Source organism: Galeopterus variegatus, unplaced genomic scaffold, assembly GCF_000696425.1.
Source record: "Galeopterus variegatus unplaced genomic scaffold, G_variegatus-3.0.2 Scaffold52, whole genome shotgun sequence".
NCBI lineage: Eukaryota > Metazoa > Chordata > Mammalia > Dermoptera > Cynocephalidae > Galeopterus > Galeopterus variegatus.
In genome coordinates, this window is record NW_007726163.1 from 496630 (window position 1) to 518423 (window position 21794).

Sequence of the window (21794 nt, forward strand, 5' to 3'; positions counted from 1 at the left end):
TGGCCGGCCCGGTGGTGCACTGGATAGTGCGCCGCTTGGGAAGCGTGGCGACGCTCCCACCCGAGGGTTCAGATCCCACATACAGACCGGTTCCCACTCACTGGCTGAGCGAGGCGCGCGAGCAACGCCGAGGGTTGCGCTCCCGTTGCCGGTCCCCGGTCCGGGACGGGGGCCAACCTGAGGGTTGCGATCCATTGCCGGACACGGGGGAAGACAAAAGAAAAAAAAAAAAGAAATGATGGTTTTTATGGCCGGCCCGGCGGTGCCCTGGATAGTGCGCCGCTTGGGAAGCGGGGCGACGCTCCCACCCGAGGGTTCAGATCCCACATACAGACCGGGTCCCACTCACTGGCTGAGCGAGGCGCGCGAGCAACGCCGAGGGTTGCGCTCCCGTTGCCGGTCCCCGGTCCGGGACGGGGGCCAACCTGAGGGTTGCGATCCATTGCCGGACACGGAAAAAGACAAAAGAAAAAAAAAAAAAGAAATGATGGTTTTATGAAGCAATATTCATACTTACCACATGTGATGAACTCTAATGACTTCCACATTATTTAACTCCATTCACTTTTATTTCATTTTTTTAAAAAAGATCTGATCATGAATATATAAATAGAGTTTATAAATAGGTAATGTTTGAAAAACCCTGTCTTAAATAGATTCTTTCCCGCTGCCTGTGTCCTTTCAATCTATTATAGCATCCAGTTTGTTTCTTTAGCAGGCTTTACTCACTTTGTAGTTATTTTATATTAACTGCATTTATTCCGTCTGACCCCACTAAAATGTGGGATCCAGGAGGGGCAGAGGCAATGGCTGCACGGTTCACTACTGAATTCTTAGAAATTCTACCTTACCCATTGCACGTTCACAGCATGTGGTAGGACTGAGAGTTCAGGAAATGGAACATCGTAGAACTGTGTAGTCCTGCCTCAGCAGGGTAGTCAACAGACACTACAGATTGTAAGAGAAAAAACAGCCTGGCATCATTTTCCAAGAGCCGAGCGATGCTGGGGAATGGCTTGGCTTGGCTCCACCTCACCGACCCATGGCAGACCACTCTATGTTGGGCGTTGCTCCACAGACCAGCCTTTCCTTGGCCTTCTCTAGCAGGGGAATTGAGTCCTCCCTGACCACCAGACTCCATCTGGGGAAGGGGTTCAGGGAGAGACACAGTATAAAGTATACTGGTCTGTTTCAGCACAATGACATGTGAGCATCCATAAAACGTTAAAACTTACCAATAGTTTAAAATAAACTATGGGAATAAATTATGGGTAGCTTCTTTTTTTCAAATCACTTTAATATTGCTGTATTGTTTTTACAATTCTTAAAGACTTTTTCTTTATTAGTCAGCTCTGGCTAGGTAATGCTATAGGAACTAATAACTCCAAATCTCAGGGTCTTATAGCAGCAAACATTTATTTCTTTCTCTGCACGTGTCCTTCACAGGTTATCTGCAGCTCTTCTCCATATCAACTTCATTCTGGAACCCAGACATATGGACCAGCCCCAATCTGGGACATGCTGATCTTATGGCAAAGGAAAGAAAAGAGAGATGGTGGGAACCAGACGATGGATCTTAACTGTTCTGCAAAGTGGCTTCTATCAATTCTACTCATGTGTTATTGGCCAAAGCAAGTCACACGGCCAAGCCTGATGTCAGTGAGCAGGGAGTGTAAGGCCTTTAACGAGAGGGATAGCAAATCTTTGGAAGCCATAACAAGATCTGGCACCATTTATTTTTACATCTTGTATAAGGGGGACAGATGGGTACCCTCTGAGGTCCCCCTCCCTCTCTTGGAAGACTCAGTAAGAACCTTTGGTCTCTGTGAATCTGGGTCAGTCCCTCCTCAAGAGGCCCCTTGCTCTGGCTGCTCTCATCCTAAACACTTTCTGACAGCTTTTCAGCTTCTTGTCTAGATAGTCCCTGTGGATTGATTTTCTTGTTCTTGTCGCTTGGACTCCCGTGAGTAGGGGGGCTGCACTAGTTCTCAAATAGGAAGCCTGACCAAAATCCTTTTCCAACAACTTGTCACCCCAGGAGCCCTGCCCTTTCTTGTCTTCAGGTTGTGTATCGCTGCCTGGCCCCAAAATCTCCCAGGTCACACTCGTGGCCTGGGGGTAAGTTGGATCCCAACATACCTTTTCTCTATATCAACATCCTGGACTTACTGACTCATGAAAACCTCCAGTCATGCTATTTGCAGAAACTTCCAACAAAAGTCTGTCTGTATCCCTCCCAGATTCAGTCCTCTCCAACTCCGCATGCAAAGGAAACCTGAGGGGAGGAAGGCCTGTGCAGCACACTTCCGAACGCAGAGGTTCTGCAACTTGACTGCATAGGCATCACCCAGGAGGCTTTCTAAAGGGCAGATTCCTGGGCCCCACTCCAGATATTCTGATTTAGATGGTTGGGGACTGGGCCCAGTAATCTGCATTTAGCAATCTTTGGCAGCAACTGCCACGCTGAGGGGCTTTGCAACCTGGAGTCTGTGCTATCTGGTTCCAATGAGCTTGGAAGTGGGCCGAACCTAGGGCAAGAGCAGTTGCAGGGAAAATAGCTGCCCCGCAGTGCAAGTGCGTGGGGTGCCGCATGCTGAAGGACTGGACTGTGGTCATGGGACACCTGGGGCCAGGGAGTGACTATGCTCCCTCCTCCTCCTCTTCACCACCACACTTCTCAAGAGCCACCACTTTGCACGCCTGTCCTCCCTGCCTTTCCCCCACCACCCTGGGGAAAGTGCTCTCCTACGTGCATCCTGACTCCCATCAACAAACCCACAGGCCTCTTGGGGGAGTTCAGTCTACCTACTCTTGGCAGGTGCCCCAACTTTAGCCCTTGCTGCCAGGTCAACACCTGATTCCTACTAAATGTCTACCTCCTCTGCCACTTTTTCTTCTTTCCACACTCCACACAGTCCAGAAGTCCACAGGCTTTTTTCTAGGTCAGCTTTTGAAAAATAATAGTAGATTTTTTTCCTCAGTGTAAAAGTAATACGTACTTAACTGTAGAGAATTTAGAAAACGTAAATAAGGAAAAATAGGAAAAGAAAGACCATCATACATTTGACCCAAAAGATAAGCTATGTGGTGTTCTCTCTTTTGTCTCTGCTTATATATTCATATATTTTTATTAAAAATGAGATCGTGCTATAAATTGCAGTCTTGTAACTTGTTTTCTGTACTTATGTATACTGAATATTTTTCTGTTGTAAATATTCTTGCCACACATCATTTTTTTTTTTTTAAAGATAACCGGTAAGGGGATCTTAACCCTTGGCTTGGTGTTGTCAGCACCACGCTCAGCCAGTGAGCTAACCAGCCATCCCTATATAGGATCCGAACCCGTGGCCTTGGTGTTATCAGCACCGCACTCTCCCAAGTGAGCCTCAGGCCGGCCCTCCATACACCATTTTGACGGCTGTTCTGTTATCCATTATATACTACATTTATTTAACCAATTGTCCTTTGTGAGACATAACCAGTACTTCAATGAATCTCCTTTTGTCAATCTTTGTGAATTATTATTATTTCCCTAGAAGAAATTTCTAGACTAGGTCTTCTTTGATCCCTTGCGTACCATGTATGTTAGGAATTTCATTGACTAGTGTGGTTTTAGCTACCATCTCTATAATGCTAATTTCCACATCTGTGTCTCTTGTCCCACCCCTACTCCTGGGCAATAAAACTACATTTGTAACTGCATTTTGGACTTTCTATTCCAAAGTCACAAAAGCACATCAAGCTCAGTCATATTCAAGAATGAATTCCACATTTTCCACTTTAATGAACTCCCTCTCCTTTATTCCCCACTTCTGCCACTATTCTCCTGGCCAAGCAGGCATGAAACAAATCTTGGTGTCCTTCCTCTCTTGCCTCTCTCTTATATTAGATAAGTTGCCAAGTCTTTTTTTTTTTTTTTTTTTTTTTTATCCACATTTCTACCAGTTCTAATCCTATCAACTCTCAAGACCTGTCTCAAATCACCTGGTTGTAGGAAGCGTGTCCTTATCGTTCCAGCTGGACAGCATCCCTGAAGGAGGGAGAAGAGAAGACAGAGGAAATATTTGAAGAAATAATGGCTGAAAAATTTCCAAATATAATGAAATTTATAAACCCCAGATCTGAGAATCCCAATGAACCCCAAGCATATGAAAGATTGAAAAAAAAAAAAAAAAAAGCCTACATCAAGGAACACCATAAACAAAGTTTTCAAAATCAGTGCTATAATTTTTTTTTTTTAATTTCCTGAGGGGGAAAAAATGTTCTATACAGAGAAAGAAAATGAAGGGTGACAGCAAATTTCTCATTAGAAACAATGTGTGCAAGAAGACAGTGAAGCAACATCTTTAAAGGACTGAAAGGAAAAAACCCGTCCACCTAGAATTCTATACACATCGAAAACATCTTTTGAAAACAAAGGTAAAAAAATAAATAAATAAATAAAGACATTTTCAGGCATACAAAAGCCAAAAAAATTCATCACCAGCAGAACCACACTGAACAAAATATTAAAGGAATTCTGTGTGGCAGAAAAATGATGACAAATGGAAATGTGGATCTACACCTGGGAACGAAGAGCACTGGAAATGGTAACTAAGTAAGTACCTATGTAAGTTTTTAAATTGCTTTTCTCTTTAAAAGATAATTAACTGTCTAGCCAAATTTAAGAGTCAAAGAAGTTCGGAGGAAGACGGAACCTGCAATCGCATTTGCAATCTGAATTACCTACTAAGGTCATACGATTGATGGGAGGGCTTTGTAATGTAAATCGAGTTTCCGATGCTATGTAACTAAATGATGACAGATACAATAGTCCCCCCTTATCTTCGATTTGCTTTCCACAGTTTCAGTTACCTGTGGTCAACCGTGGTCCAAAAATATCAAATGGAAAATTTCAGAAATAAACAACTCGTAAGTTTTAAATTGCTCACTGTTCTGGGTAGCGTGATGAAATCTCACGCTCTCCCACTCTGTCCCACCTGAAAAACTCATCCCTTTGTACAGCATCTCCACACTGTATATGCTCCCTGCCTGTTAGTCACTTAGTAGCCGTCTCAGTTATCAGATCCACTGTCATGGTATTGCGCTGTCTTGTGTTCAAGTAACCTTTGTGCTTAATAATGGCTCCAAAGCACAAGAGTAATGATGCTGGCAATTCAGATATGCCAAAGAGAAGCCATGAGGTACCTCCTTTAAGTGGAAAGGTAGAAAGTTCTTGACTAAATAAGAGAAAAATCATATGCCAAGGTTGCTGAGATTTACAGTAAGAAGGAATCTTCTATCCATGAAACTGAAAAAGAAAAAAGAAATTCATGCATAGTATATATAGGGTTTGGTACTACCTGGGATTTCAGACATCTACTGGGATCTTGGAACATATCCCCTGAAGACAAGGGGGGACTACTGTACAAAGCTCCTTTCTAAGAGAAAGGAAACAAAGTTACTCTTTCTCTGTTTCCAGGTCAAATACTTTTCTTCTCCCTTTCCAGCCCTTCCTCTAGCCATTCCTCGCTCTCCCACACCCTCATGATAATATTTGCACAGTGATTTACAGTCTGCCAAGCCTGCCATGTCTGTTACCTCACTTGATCCTAAGTACAACTACAACAAGTATGTAGATCGGAGCTTTGCATCTTCCTGATTTTACAGATGCAGAAACTGAAGTTCAGATTCCCAGTTAAATTTTCCAGGGTCAGAGAATGATAGCTTGTGAAGACAGGAATTGAATTTCAATCATCTGACTCCAGACCTTGTGCTCATTCCACTGCCACATGCTGCCTCTCTCACGTGCCTGGCATTCCACATTACCAGGCAACGTTCGTCTTGCTTCTAAATTATTTTCTCATACATGAAGTCATGACTTCTCCAGGAAAAGAAAGCAACCTCAGAAAAGCAAAGGCACAGCTTTTTCTTTCAGTAAGCTCTTGGGTTTATTTATAACACATTCCTTCTTTAAAAGCAGAGTCCTAAAAATGGCACATCTATCCTTCGCCTACAAGGGACATTGGAAAAATTAGACTTGGAACAAAGTAAGTTCCACAATGACTGTGAATAAAATTAGTGTGTCACCAAGCAGAGGGAAGAAAATGTACAAATTATCAATGGAAGGTCTCTTAGTTTCACAAGGCAAGAAACTTTAAATGTAAGTGTAATACGTGTGCTGGCATATTCCCACTTTATATTGAAAATAATCTATTAGCAGTGTAAAATGTGTGGAGTGGAGACAAATTATTTCATTCAGAAAACATTTACTCCCCCCATCCAGCTTTCTGTGCTAAGTGCTGTAGATGGAGAAAAGAGTAAGAAACCCTCATCTCCAAGTTGCTTGCTAGCAGGGATACAGTGTAACATGAGCTTATAATGTTCTGAGCTGCAGGCGTGGAGAGGAGAGGAAGCAGGCCAATTTACCAAAAAAAATCATTCTCCAAAAACTAATTCATTGAAAGCTCATTTGCCAAATGGTCAAAGGAGAGAATGGACAATATGGAATTTACCTAATTTACTAAAAGCTGCTTTTAAGTAATATTTTCCTTAAATATTTCAGTATATATGGATGTATTATTTTGAGTACATACTACATGTCTGCTATTGTGCTGAGCACTTTACACATTGTCTTCCCCTTATAAAGTCATTGTGCAAATCTAAGCTCACAGAGGTAAATAGCTTGGCCAAGCTCATATGGTAAATCAGTGGCAAAACTGGGATTTAAAACCAAATTTGTCTGAGTCCAACATCTGATTTCTCAACATCTCTTCTATACAACCTGACTTATAATCTTTATTGATCTTTTGTTATATGCTAGGCTTTGTACTAGGGACTGCACGTGAATTATATAATTTACAATTTACAACTCTGTTAGGGTTTAGAACCCTTTTCAAGATGAGAAAACAGAGTTAGAGAATTCATACCATAAGTCATTTTAGAATTCTCATCAGTTCAGAACCCTCCAGGGGCTTCCCATTCTACTACGAGTAAAAGCCAGTCACCATGGTGACACACAAAGGTCAACCCAATACCTTTCTGAGCTCATCTCCCACCCTCCCCACCTGAGTCACTGAAGCTCGCTGTTCTCTGAACCCACACAGCACGCTCCTGCAGGTCTCTCTGCCTGGGATGCTCTTCCTCCCCCATCTCCTTTAGGTCTTACTCAAACACCACCTTCTACATGAGACCTTTTCTGACACTGATTAAAATTGCAGCACCTCGTCCACCACCAATCTATCCCCCAGTTGTTTCAATTCTCTCCAGAGCTTTATTGCTAACTTACTATATACAGCTTATTTTAAATCATCTGTCTTCTCCCACTAAAATGGGACCAGGGATTTGTTTTACTGTTTTGCCCATCACTACGTCTTCTGCACCTGGAGCAAATTACATGCTCAAAATATATGAGTTGAATTGAATTGCATTTTTGCTCACGGTTACATAGAAGTGTGCAATGGATATTGAATACAACAGGTAACTCCTAAGTTCATATTCTTTCCACACACACCTCATACCTCATGTAAGTGTCTGTCTGTGGCTGGCCTATTTCACTCAGCATAATGCCCTCAAGTTTCACCCATGTTTTCACATATTGCAGAATTTCCTTCTTTTTTCAGGATAGTATTTCATTGTATGCATATACCACATTTTCTTTATCCATTCATCTGTCAATGGACATTTAGACGTTTCCACATCTTGACTACTGTAAATAGTACTGCAATCAACATGGAAGTGCTAATGTCTTCGGAATCCTGATTTGAACTCTTTTGAATGAATACTCAACAGTGGGATTACTGGATCACATTGTATATTTTTACCTTTTTGAGGAACTTCCATACTGTCGTCCATAGCAGCAGCACCATCTTGCATTCCCAGCAGTGTGCAAGGTTTCCAGTTTGCCCACATCCTCACCAGCAATTGTCTTTTTTTTTTTTTTTTAAGCCATCTTGACAGGTATGAGGTTTTGATTTGCATTTCCCTAATGACTAGTGATGTTGAACATGTTCATCTACCTGTTGGCCATTTGTGTATCATCTCTGGAGAAATGTCTATTCAAGTCCTTAGCCCATTTTTTAATTGGATATTGGTTTTTCTGCTATTGAGTTGTAGCAGTTCCTTATATATTTTGGAGATTAACTCTTTATCAGATATATGACTTGTAAATATTTTCTCCCATTGCACAGGTTGCCTTTTTTACTGTTTTCTCCTTTCCTGTGCAGTTTTTTAGTCTGATGCAGTCCCACTTATTCTTGTTGTCAATGCTTTTGGTGTCATCTCCATGAAATCATTGCCTAGACTTAACATCACGATCCTTTTCTGTTTTCTTCCAGGAGTTTTAAAGTTTCAGGTCTTGAGGTGATCTTTGTGTAAGGTGTAAGATCCAATTTCATTCTTTTGCATGTGAACATTCAGTTTTCCCAATACCATTTGTCAAAGCGACTATCCTTTCCCAATTGTGTATTCTTGGCCTCCTTGTCAAAGACCAGTTGATCACAGATGTGTGGATTTATTTCTGGGCTCTCTATTCTGTTCCATTATTCTATATGTCTGCTTTTATGCTGTTATCATACTGTTTCGATTACTATAAATTTGTAATGTATTTTGATATCAGTAAATGTGATGCCTCCAGCTTTATTCTTTCTCAAGATTGATTTAACTACTTACGGTCTTTTACGGTTCCTTATAAACTTTTTTCTTTTTTTCTATTTCTGTAAAAAAAAAAATATGCCATTGGGATTTTGATAGCGATTGCATTGAATGTATAGAGAAGTGTTTTTTTTAAGACTGAGTAGTCAATGTTGAAAGCTAAAAGCTAAGAAGTGACCATTAGCTCAGTTGGTTAGAGTAGCCTTTCAACATCAAGGTCACAGGTTTGGATCCCAGCACCAGCCAGCTGCCCTGAACACCCCCTGCCAGAAAAGAAAAGCGAAAAGCAAAAACTGAAGTTAGAAAGGATAACAGGAATTTGTGATTTTGAAGGGCATCAGTATCTCATGAGACGTTTTAGTGGGGATGCAGAGAGCTTCATAATACAGAAGTCAGAATGGTGAAATGTATGAGCTACTCACTGAGGGTGAAGTTGATTCATATTTTAAAAACAAGGCCAAACATTTATCTTTCAATATTATCTCTATCTTAGAATCAAATATACTAAGTAACCCACTCAAGTTTTTCTGCAGCATGAGAAGAGAAAAAAATTAACTTTTTAAGGCACATATTTTGACATATTTACGAAGATACTGTTTGGTGACAATAGATTTCCCTTTACTGAAAAAATTATCCTTTAACAGGCACACATTTTCCCCCTTCTTTAGGGGAAATGACTGAGATAAACACATTGTGACTGTTCTTTCTTAAATCTAAGACCTGTGTCCTTTTCCAAAAGATAAACCTGCCTCAAATGAAGTGATGAAAGGTCATGAGGGCCCAGCCCTGGGCCCACTGAACTTGGCTGTGGGTTGTGGGCAAATTCCTTTGTATCTAGCCCCTAACACTAAAATGAGCCCCACTAGTTCAGGGTCCTGATTTGTTCAAACATTTGATGTAATCTCACCACTAGCGAAAGTCCAAGAACAGTTTGGTTAATATCTAAATATTGCTTAGCATGTTCTTCAGTGGAGAATAGAATTAAATTGACAACAAAGAAAACTTGGAGACTTCCATTTGTTTTTATACAGGAACAAGCCTAGAGAAGTCATCCCTGGTTCTGAAATGTCCTAAAACTAATAAGTGTCAGTAAAACATCTTCCAGTACTAGAAACTGGGCAGACATTCAGGTATAATTACACTTCTTTTCTAAATATGAGGATACTTCAAAAAGCTCATGGAAAGATCTGTATTATCTTTCAATTCTATTTTTCCACAAACTTTTACAAGTACCCTTATATAAAGCTTGCTCCTTTTTATTTCGGTGGTGGTGGTGGTGGTGGTGGTAAGGTGTTCACAAAAGTGAATTTGCAGCCAAACACTTCTGCTCTTCCTTTGGAAGATGTGTAAAAAATATTAATATGCCTATATGCTAACTGTGTATAAAGCCACCACCACTGCATTCTCAGCAAGATATGGAGTATTTTCAAGACAAAACTTAAATTGTGGTGGCTTGCTGTGGATTGTCTCCCCACTGTAACTGTGGAGGGTAGGAAATCCTACTATGATAATTCAAAGTTGGGGTCTTGAAGAGGAGATGTGATTGTGTGGACCATGCCATAGTAAGTGGATTAATCCATTTGACAGTTTAATGGTGGTTGTGGGTGTGTTTCTGATGACTTTAAAAGGACAGCATGTGAGAAGCTCTCTCTCTCTCTGTTCAGCCATCTGCCACGTGAGACCTATTGTAGCTGTGTACAGTCATAACCAACAAGGCCCTCACCAGATGTGTTCCCTGGACTTCGGACTTTCCGGCCTCTGAAACTAACAAATTACCCAGTTCCAGGTTTTTCCGTTATAAGCTACAGAAATGTACTAAAACATGGCTTCTGCTTTCTTTTTTGGTCCTCATTTTTTAAAAAATTGTATATGTCATACATGTTGTCTTGATATATACACAATGAAATGTTTACTACGATTAAGCAAATTAATCTATCCATCACCTTCCACACATTTTTTTTTTTTTTTTTTGTGGTAAGAACAACTAAAATCTACTCTTAGCAAATTATAGTATACAATATTATAAACTATAGTCCTCACACTATACGTTAGATCTCTGGGCTTACTCTTCATTAATCCCTAGACTTATCTGGTTCCCCTCTTGAGGTCAACTGATGCATTTTAGTTGAATTATTCTTGATGAGCTCATTACCTAACTAAATGATCACAACTTAAAAACATAGCTTTCTATACTAACCAGATAATTTTTCTATCAAACCATCAATATTAATTTTCTGGCCTGTAATTCAAGAAATATCTTCACCATAACTTTAAATAATAGTTCTGAGTTACCGGATTAAAGAAATGCTTTCTAATTAAAAGTCTAGCATTGTATTTTCAAAGTTAAAAACAAACAAACAAACAAAAAAACCCTGGTACTCTTGAGTATAGTGTAATGGAAAATGTTAGGCTTTATCTACCAAAAAAAGGTAACAATAAAACAAAACAAAAACAACAACAGTAAATATTTAAGAGATTTATTAAGGTATCTTATCACAAAGACAGAAATATACACAAATTAGAAACATGCAACCATCATCTTCCACAGTCAAGTCAAAATGTTATATGTTTTTCCTGTTTTCACAGCTGGAAACTTCAGCTCTTATACCCAACTCATTCACCCTGAATAATTCATTCCTCCTGAAGTTATCCAGGACAGCAAAAAACCAAAATGCAAACTATTATATAAAGAAAGTGCAAAGTTAAAAAAGAAAATATGTGGAGTATACTCCCTTTCCCTCCCCACCCCCCAATTAAAGGCAAACAATGGCACTTTGCTCTTGCATTTAACGTAGATTGTCCTCAAAAACTATTAAAATGTAACAGACTTAACAAAAAAAACAAAAAGACTTTTAATAGTGTCCAAAAAGCTCCTTAGTGTTTGAAAATAAATGCTTAAACAAAAAACAAAGAGTTTTATATCAAACAAGTTTGAAGAGCCCCGTACTGCAGCATTCTGTAAAAAACCGAGACAAAAAGCTAGTATAGGGTTTATTGACAAAGGCAGAATTTCTTCAGGCAGGTAAGTAAGGAGGCGGTGGTTCTTTTTCAGGCATCTTCACGGCCATTTCATAGGTTGGCAAAACATACTAGAGAGAAAAAAACTATATCAGACTTAATTCTCTTTTAAAATCCTTTCTGGAATAATTCAGCTTTCAGACTAAATGCCTTAAACAGGGGTATACAAACCTATAGAAAAGAGCTGAAAAAATTATTAGCTAAATAGTTCCCGAGTAAAGATGCCTGAACTACCTGGAATAAGTGAGATGTCTGACCCAAGATTGCTAGCGATGGATGGACGGACGGACGGACGGACGGATGGATGGATGGATGAGTGACAGGCAGAATTCTGCTTCTGGACTGGCCCAGAGACTACAGGGATTCCTTGACAGGCAGTATGTGCCACTTCTCTCCCCTCATTCCAGTGTGACTGATAAAGGACCAGTGCCAATTACACCTCAGGGGTTGAGGTTTTATGGTGAGAGGGCCCTGCTGAACCATGCTATATAGGAAGCCTCCAATAAGATGCTACATCCTGGATCCTGAGTTTTATTAGAATCAGTTTGTGGTAAAAAGATCATGAACATATATCATGCTCTCTAGGGTAACAGGCACACTTATGTAGGGGATTGACATTCTAACCTAAGTGATTCCAAGTGTGACAGCTTGGTGCTCTATGAGCCAAATGTTCTCTCTGTTGAGAACCCAGGAAGACAGAAGAGCAGTAACTAGGGGCTCTGAGAGGTAGGCCTCCCCAGCAGACTCATGGAACCCACAGCATTCATCTCCACACTGACAGATCGGCTCCCCCTTTGGATTACATGGACATGGACTGAAAATAACGCAAGTTTCAGTCAATTGCAGGCCCCATCCTTAGAAGCCCCAGAGGGACTTCAGAACCCTAGCACAGCTGTTTCCTGTCTTATCTCCCAACAAACACAACACTTGTAGGGACTGCTGATGAATAAACCTAACAAACCCAACAGCCAAGCTGGATGAGATGAGCAGTATTGTACTCAGGATTCCAACTGGGAAATGCTGAATCCTGTGGATTTAATCTATTCATGCCCAAACCATAGTTATAGTATAGAAAGGAGAGTCGAGCTCCATGTTCCCCTCTTAGAACAGTCAGTAATGGCTAGTGACACTGTAATGTAGGAAACTGCAGTTAACCTGTGGAGGTGCTTCAAAGGCAGGGTACACAGCAATCTCCGGCATGTTCCTGTTGTTGATGTATTTATAGCAGTTCCAAACACAGTTGATTAGATAAGCCTAAAAGAATAAAAACAAAACTTATATATGCTAGAAAATCAACAGACTACCTGCCCTAAAATGCAGATGACTTACAACGCTGTCCCCACATTTTCTCTGTGGAGAAGCGAACTGACATTTGTTCGGACCTAACACAAGCCAGGCCCTTTTCCTATTTGCTCTCCTTTAAATATCACAAGTTTTAGCACCACCATGTATTTGAAGAGTCAAGATATATGAAGATGATATCTGTGATAATGAGCTGAAGGTCTCCTTCGCCACTTCAGCCCAGAGTGTTCCCTACCCCCTCCAGTATACAGCATTAATCTAAGTTCCTTATTTATTGCTGCCATATGACAGCTCCAGCTCATTATCAAAGACATCATCTTCATATACTGACTCCCCGAATACACGGTTTACTCCCTAAAGAGAAAGAAGTTGTATTTTACAGAGAAACCAGAGTTGGGGTTTCAATTCAGGTCTGTCAACCACTGTGCTGCAGAATTCTGGGTTTCTGAACCTTGGGAATTCTAACAGATTTTCAATACAAACTGAGAACACTTTCAAAAACATAAACATGTTCCTTACACTCAGGGTAGCCTCCCAGAGACTTAGTCAGCAACTTACCTTAAAAATGATGAATAAGGTAAAGAACACAAGAACAATGAACAGGAGGCAGCTGGAGTCCAATGCCAGGAGGTCATCTTTGTAGGGAAAATCAGGCTATTAAAAAACACACACAAATTTAGAATTCAGCCACAGCACTTGTGCTTTGTGATAACCTAAAAAGCATTTTAAGAATACAAACAAAAGACACCCAAGTCAGAAGAGATATTCTAATAAAAGTTTATAAATAGAATTTAGTTCAAAGTGCTTTTAGATCTCATCACCAATAATGCATACTATTAATCACTTAAAATACACTTGTTTGAAAACCCACAATACTCCTAAGAGTCTAAATTGACCTCCTTTTCTCTTTACTTTTCAATATCTTCCATCTTTTTGGCCTTAGGAAAAACAGTACCCCATGTATGGAACTCCAAATTTGTCCCCGGGTCACTGAGTAAGTCAGGAGGTGCTGAGATCTATATAAGTTCCACAGGCCATTTAGTCCTACATGAGGAAAATAATTTTTCTAAAAGCCAATCGTTGTTTTCAACTGTCATAAGACAGAGGCAAAAAGAAGGCATGCTACCAGTTATAAAGCCAGGCAAGATATTATTATTTACTGCAGACATACTATGTTCTACTGAGAAGGATCAACACTACATTCATTTAAACACTTACTCAGCACTGACTGTGTGCAATACAATGAGCTAAGTTCAGGGAGAAGGGCATTACAAAAGAAGAATTTAGGATTTACAAGCTGGCCAGCAGAGGAAGCACCTTGTAATCTGAGGGACTAAATAGATAAAACAGAGGGGAGAAACTACTGAGGTCTGTAAAAGGAATAGTAAATTAATTCTGATGTTCTTTTCTATAAAGCTAATTTAATTTTTTAAAGCTTATCTCTATTTTTAATGAAAATGTCAAAACAAAGGCCTAAATAATTACATTTTCTTAAAAAAAAAAAAAAGGCACACAAACAGAAAACCTCAAAGCACAGAAAAAATAGAAAAAAGAAAAAAAGAACCCACACACAACCCCAAACCTAGCCGGTGTCTGCTTGGGACCAGAACTGTTCTTTGAGCCTTCACCTATAAACAAAGTATGAACACAGAATGGGACAAGCTCATGGGGCAACGCTACGCTAAGGATTTTAGATTTTATCCAGAGGGCAGGGAAGCACCACCTATGATTTTTCAGCCAGAGATAACATGATCAGAGGACAGTTAAGAAGCTTGTTGGCCGTGGCCATCCATGGCCACAGCTGACCAAGAACCTGCCCCGGCTATCTCTCTCCCCCCGGCTACCGCTCTCCAACCTCCTCACGAGCTGCTTCCCTGCCCTCCCTCTTTGTGCCAACCACCATGGCCATCTTCTAGTTCCCTGACTATACCATGCTATCCTTCCTGCCTCAATTTCTCTTTAACCTACAACATTTTCCCTATCCTAATTCCTGCTCAAACTCCTGAGTGCAATTCAAATCTCACTGCCCAGCCCAGGTCTAGTACCCATGTGATACCCACTCACAGAGTAGCCTACAACTGTATTTCAATAACTGTCAATTTTCTGATTCCTTCACTAGAAAGAAAGTACCACTGACATATCTCTAGGACCTAGCAGTATGCCCTGCATATAAGGAAACAATAAATGTTTGTTGAATGAATGAACGATAAATGCGGTGGTGTGTAAAACAGACTAGGCAGGAAAACTGGAAGTGGGGATAAAAGTTCTAGGACAGTATTTTGGAAATTAGATGCCCCTCCCAGCTTTCATCTATCTGGACCCCATCTGGAGGTCCTTCCAGATTTCCTCCATGCAGGCCTCCTGGGCCACTTCAGCCCAGAGTATTCCCTGACCCATTCAATTATAGGGCATTAATCTAAGTTGCTTATTTATGGCTGCCATATGACACCTCCAGCTCATTATCACAAACATCACCTTCACAGATCTTGACTCCCCAAATACACAGTGCTCGCTAAAGAGAAGGAAGTTATCTTTATAGCCACACCATTCACCAACAGTGCCTAGCATAGGGTAAGGATATAGTAGACACTCAAATATTTGCTACAGATGTCTGCAAAGACAAAAAGCTAATCATTTAATGAGCACCAAATATAGTCAAATTATTATACCTTTAGAGAAAAACAAAAGCTGAACTACTAGTTCCATGATATCCATCTTTAGGAACTTTTAATTTGGGTTACCCATATGGTAAGATGATAAGATACTCTTTTTCAACTTTCTGATTTTAACACTAGTTAAAACAGCAGAAATAATTATTTTAAGATACTTTAAAAGGCAAATGAGGTAGTTAAAAATAGTACCCAAGGCTGAGTCAGAATTTCAATTTAAATATTTTCCTAAAAAAAAGAAGTTTAAATATCACAGACACTTACTAACTGATCCAGATATTCTTTGATTCTTGGCAAATAAGTGAGAGAACTGATAGCAACCAGGCAACTGAGAACGAAGTCAAAAAGTCGGTAACAGAAGAATGGAATCAGCCAACCCACTTGATACTGTGGAGAAAATAACCATCACAATATTATATCACATATATGAAATTACTAAGTACCACTCATTGAAGGTCAAATTACTAAGTACCACTCATTGAAGGTCAAGTTTAAAATATAAGATACTTACAGAAATAGCTCCGTATACCAGCATTGAACTGATTATAAACATAAGAACAGAGACGGCAAAAAGAACACAGGCATTATCTAAGAAAACAAAAACAAAAATCTAATTAAGCTAGTTATAAAACAAAAAGAACAAAACTCTTCATGATAAAATGTTTTAAAGCTAGCTTAAAAATGTTTTAATTTAAATGCTTTCAAAATTGGTTATGAAAAAGATCTAAGGCCAGGGGGCAGGGGGATTAAGTCTCAGCATTAAGTAATGAACCTTGAGAAATTCTTGCAAAGCTCTTCTGTGTTAAATTGTTACAACAATTCACTGACATTTGTTTAGAGTGGCACATGAGCCACATACTTTGCCAGCGAGACAGGTCCCTGTGCCCTTACAAGTCCAAGAGTCTAAAGAGGTGCAAGCAGATAGTTATAATCCAGTGTGGCAAGTGCTATAGAAACAATTAGTTTTCTCTGGAGAATCAGGAAAAAATATGAAATAAGTGACACAGTTGGATTTTGTGAGATGAGTGGGTTCAACTGGAAGGTAAGGCTGCTACATGATTAAAAGACAGACATATTAAACACAGAATGTTATAAATAGATGCCACCTCTTGCCTTAGGTAAGGTACGACCTAAAATTCTCCATTAGTCCCTCTTCCCCACCCCAGCATCCCAAACATTTAAACTCATTGCTTCCATCAACTTGGCTTCTCAGCTACACACAGGTCTATTTTCCTCTTTGTTCCTCAACTCTTTCTCAAGTTGTTCCAGTTCTCCATTAATCCATGTTCTCTAGTTTTATTCATAAAACACCCAAGAAATCTAAAACTATAACTAAACCACACTTGACTTGTTAAATATCTTAGCACAAACTTACAGTTGATTCTGTGACTCTGGATATTTATTAAAAAACTGAAGGGCACTAATAAAGATGAATGATCAGAATAACTGCTGAATATTCATACTATTAGATAAATGCATATATAATATCATCTTACACTGGGCAGTACAAACATTATCAATATTTGACACTAAACTAAATAAGAATAGCCCTCTTTATTTTTTTCTTAGAGAATACCGGATACAGTTAGATGCTAAAGACTTAAAGGACTTTCCTGCTGCAACATGCAAAATGCCAGTTAAAATTCAGATATAAACAAAATATGAAATTAAAGAGGATAGGTACTGTCAAACTTGAAAGCAAATTTTGTAATTCAAATAATCAGCTTTCAAGAATCTCTTATGGAAGATTGCATACATATTTTGATTTCTTAAAGGTACTGAAACAATAACATGAAGTTCAAGGTCTTCCACTGGAGTAACAAACAGCAAAGTCGGGAAAAATGGTGTGTCAAGTGGGAAATGCATAATGCTGGAACAGACACTCCAGCATTTGTGAATCAATAAAGCAAACAAAACACAAGGACTAGATGCCCACATATAAACCTCAGGTTTTACCCATCATTACATTCAAGAACCTCCTCTAGGGGTCTCCCAGGTGTTTGCCTCTTGTAAAAGTGAATGTAAATAAGATTAAATCCATAACTGAAAAATAACTTGCACATGCTGCAAAAGTATTATGTACTGACTGCCATGTCCTGTTTAACTGATTAAAAATAACTAATCACAAACTTTATTATTTAAAATTGGTCACCAGACCAATAATGAAATTAACTGGGTCTACGAAATATTACTTAAACTTCCAAAGAATACAAACCATATGACCCAAAACTATATATTTTTATATTCTCTCAAGAGTAAGAGCTTTGGTACAATTATAATCAACATAAATACAATAATGAATACGTCTGATCTTCTCTACAGCAGTTACAACACTCATGCAATATGCAGTGAACTCATGACTTCATCCCGACAGCTCTAGTCAAGGAATTCGGTTACACAGACCTGCAACAATTTCAATAACCATAAATCTTTTCTCTACACCTCAATTTTAGGAGAAACATACATGAGAAGGACAAATGCTAACATTAGGAGGTTAATTAAATTTTTACAGCCTAAAGTAAAATTTTGAAAATATCAAAAAGTGAGTGACTAAGAGCCATTAGAAGCTAACGTTTTATTTACTGTTCTTTTTTGGTTTTTAAATAAAAATAAACTACACACAAAAAAACAAATGCCAGAAGGGCTATTTCTAATACTTTCTTATTATTTCTCCTACCACAGCTGACAACAAAATTAAAGGATTATGCCATATGTGAAAAGACAATCAGTAGACTTTCATTTTTTAAAAAGAAAGCACTTTAAAAAACACAATGTGAACAACTGCTAGTGTTTTCATACTACTACATATGACAGATAGTCACAAAATTCTTCCTGGTTCCTGGAAACAGAAGTTAGCTCTGTAGACAATGAATTATTTGAATTTCCAACCAAATAAACACACACACACACACACAAACTTCATAAATGGATCACGAAAGGCCATAAATGTAATGAAACTCAGAACTTTATAATAAAATCTTGAGACAAAGTTTTCTGTTCAAATATTAAATTGCTTACATAATTTATAATAAGATAAAATCTCAACTGGAATTTTTCTGCACCCATATTTTAGAGAAAGATAAATGGCAATAAAAAATACTGCTATCAGGAAATAAATATGTTAAAAAAGGTAATTTACGTGAATGTTCTAGGGTTACACTATTTTTAACCCCATCTCTCTCCATCTAAACAACAGATACATATATATACAGAATTGTGATCCTGAGCAAAAGATACCACTGAATTTTCAAATAATTTACATTTCATATTTTACTGTGTATCTATTTACTCCATAAGCAAATCTCTTATCCCAACTACATTTGTCAGGTGGCCCGCAAAGGTTTCCAGTTCATTTTTTATTTCTCTCTTCCTCTCTCTCTCTCCAGTTCCTGATAGTCAAGGTACACAAAACACATTTCTCCAAAGGCTAGTAGTCCATTACATTTTCTGGGTAGAAATGCTCTACTGTAATTCTCACTGAATACTATATCTTTGAAAAACCAATCAAAATATTTTCCTGCCTCAGCAAGTAAAGTAACTTAAATACAATTGAACTTAAGCTTATAATGTAACATTTAATATTTTGAAATGTAACTTAAGCATGATTTAATCAATCTTCCTCTAAATAACTGGTATGTATGTGTGTCTGTGTGTATAAAATTAGCAGGGGATATTTTCTTTTCAACTAAAAACATACCAGCCATTCTCTCAGATGAATAGTAATTACCAATGACTTCATACTGAATGTTGACAGCTGGCATTGAGTTTGGATGAGTCACCTCCACAGTCAGCAGAATTGCCATCAACAGGTTTACCACCTGTGAAAGATAACATTTTATCAATTACATTAATTACTATCAGGAAAAAGTCTTCAGCACAATCTTTAGATGCCTTCCCATATTTAAACTTGTTTTACTTGAAGTAACAAAGATATAAAATAGTAGGCGGCTGCCTGTGAGAGAAAACAGTATGCAATTACCACTATGAGAATAGTTTAAAAATAACTTCTTCATAAAGTTTAAGAATAAACTTAGTATTAATCATTTCAGCGATAAGATGCTTGGCCCTGTGTTAATACCAATACACCAGAATAAAATTGCACAGAAATTAAAACTAAGGAATCATTACAAATCGCTCGTGTTTGGAGTCACACATTTATTCATGTACCAATCTCACAACTTCTGGATTTGAAAAAGCTCCACCTCAACCAATATATTTATCCATCATATGCCTGAAACTCCTCCACAGTACCTCTCAGCCAGTGACCGAGAACTCTTCACATCTTGGACACAAGTGCTGACAGTCAGCTCTGTGACCCATGAATATGTATCATCAATTAAAAAAAAAAAAATTTTTTTTTAAATTTCATTTCATTGTGGGTTATACCCTGAATATTAAGCAAAATAAATCTAGGTCTAATCAAAGGGACCAAGAAATGGTAAAATAATTTTACTACTTCATTAAAAAAAATCAGTTTTCCAAATCTTCATTTAGTTAATTATATTCCATTACTTACTATATTTTATTAGAACTTACATTTTAGGGCCGGCCCGGTGGCGCACTGGATAGTGCGCCGCTTGGGAAGCGCGGCGGCGCTCCCACCCGAGGGTTCGGATCCCACATACAGACCGGTTCCCGCTCACTGGCTGAGCGAGGCGCGGGAGCAACGCCGAGGTTTGCAATCCCGTTGCCGGTCCCCGGTCCGGTACGGGGGCAACACTGAGGGTTGCGATCCGTTGCCAGACACGGAAAAAAGAAAAAAAAAAAAAAAAAAAAAAAAAAAAAAAAAAAAAAAAGAACTTACATTTTAAAGTATTAGTCTGAAAACCTAACCTTGTGATCTTAAAAGATTCACCACTGAGCACCTATCCTGTGCTCATATATAAGCCCTGGTGATTACCTTTGATTACAGTTGATATTTCTACTAAGTTCCATAATAAATTTTTCAAAGAATGCATAAAATTCAATATAGTCTTGCAATATAAAATTTCTCTGAAAATATCCAACTATGTACAAACTATTCCTGAATATTTATTCCTTATTCACTTTTTTCCTTTCACTTTATTCAGGAAAGAAGGTTAAAAAAAATGTAATTTAAAAAAATGATTAACTTCTAAAGCTAGTAGTATGGAGAGGTATAGACTACAGCAAACATGTTAACAGCACAGGCAATGGACATACCCCTCAATATGGAAGCAATACTGTAAATTTAATGGGTCAAACAGTGTGGTTTGTGTTGTTTCTGAAAGCCTTTCGTACACCTTACATAAGTAAACAAACAAGAAACAGATGTGTCAGAATTAACTTCTTAAAAAGGAACAGCATCAGATCTATTTCCGTGCACTCAGCCTCAAAAAAGTAACTGCTCTTTGGTTTCTCATTTCATTGCTACACCCATCCCTGAAGATTCTTTGGGGACTGTTTTGGGTTTTTTAAATCACTATTCTTCAGTTTCCCACAGCATATTTTGCCCCGACCCATATCTGCTGACACTATAATTAAAACACTATGTTTGCTTCAAGGCAGCCTGATAAGGGTTTCCCAAGCAGAGAGGGCACCCAAAGGGAAGCCAGCCCACAAAACTAGGCAAAGAACTGCCATCTGATAAAAAGCAAAACTGACTACCTTTAAAAATTTTTTTGAAGGTAATATAAAAGTTTTCCTTGTTGTTTACTGTTATATGCAGTAACAACTGAGTTATTTCTACTATTTTGGGAGGAGACAATTCATCCAATGAATGTCTAATGAACACCTCAAAGGTTCTAATTTTAAGTCAGCTACACATTTTACAGAGTAAGACATCACCTTCCTCCTTAAAGGAAGACACCTTTTTGTGGGGAGAAAAATAAGAAAAAAGCTAACCATCCTAAAGTGTAGTATTATTTAATAAGTACATAATACAAGAAGTATGTAGGAACTTTTCCAGGCACACAGTGAGGGAAATCGGATCCCTGTGGCTCAGAGGTAAGGAAAGCTTCACCATGAAAACATGTGAGTTAACCATTAAAAAATTATCTGGAATTGGTAAAATGTTGTTAATGGTTGGAGCTGGGTGATGAGTAAATGGGAGATTTTTATACTAGTGTGCTACTTCTGTATGTTTGAAAATTTCCTTAATACAGTTTTTAAAAAGTGACTTGGGAGAGAAGAGCATGGGGGGGGGGGGGGGGAAAA

General features: G+C 38.6%; 1 protein-coding gene across 1 annotated transcript in view; it reads right to left on the reverse strand.

The window, feature by feature from the left end:
* Window positions 1-11092: 11092 nt before the first annotated feature.
* LAPTM4A (lysosomal protein transmembrane 4 alpha) overlaps window positions 11093-21794 on the reverse strand; it is a 14776-nt gene continuing 4074 nt past the window's right edge. The window contains exons 2-7 of the mRNA XM_008573256.1: window positions 19318-19438; window positions 16132-16208; window positions 15885-16007; window positions 13510-13605; window positions 12805-12903; window positions 11093-11720 (exon numbers count right to left, since the gene is read on the reverse strand). Of these exons, the coding sequence (XP_008571478.1) occupies window positions 11646-11720; window positions 12805-12903; window positions 13510-13605; window positions 15885-16007; window positions 16132-16208; window positions 19318-19438 (591 nt within the window). The 3' untranslated portion in view covers window positions 11093-11645. The remainder of the gene's footprint in view (window positions 11721-12804; window positions 12904-13509; window positions 13606-15884; window positions 16008-16131; window positions 16209-19317; window positions 19439-21794) is intronic.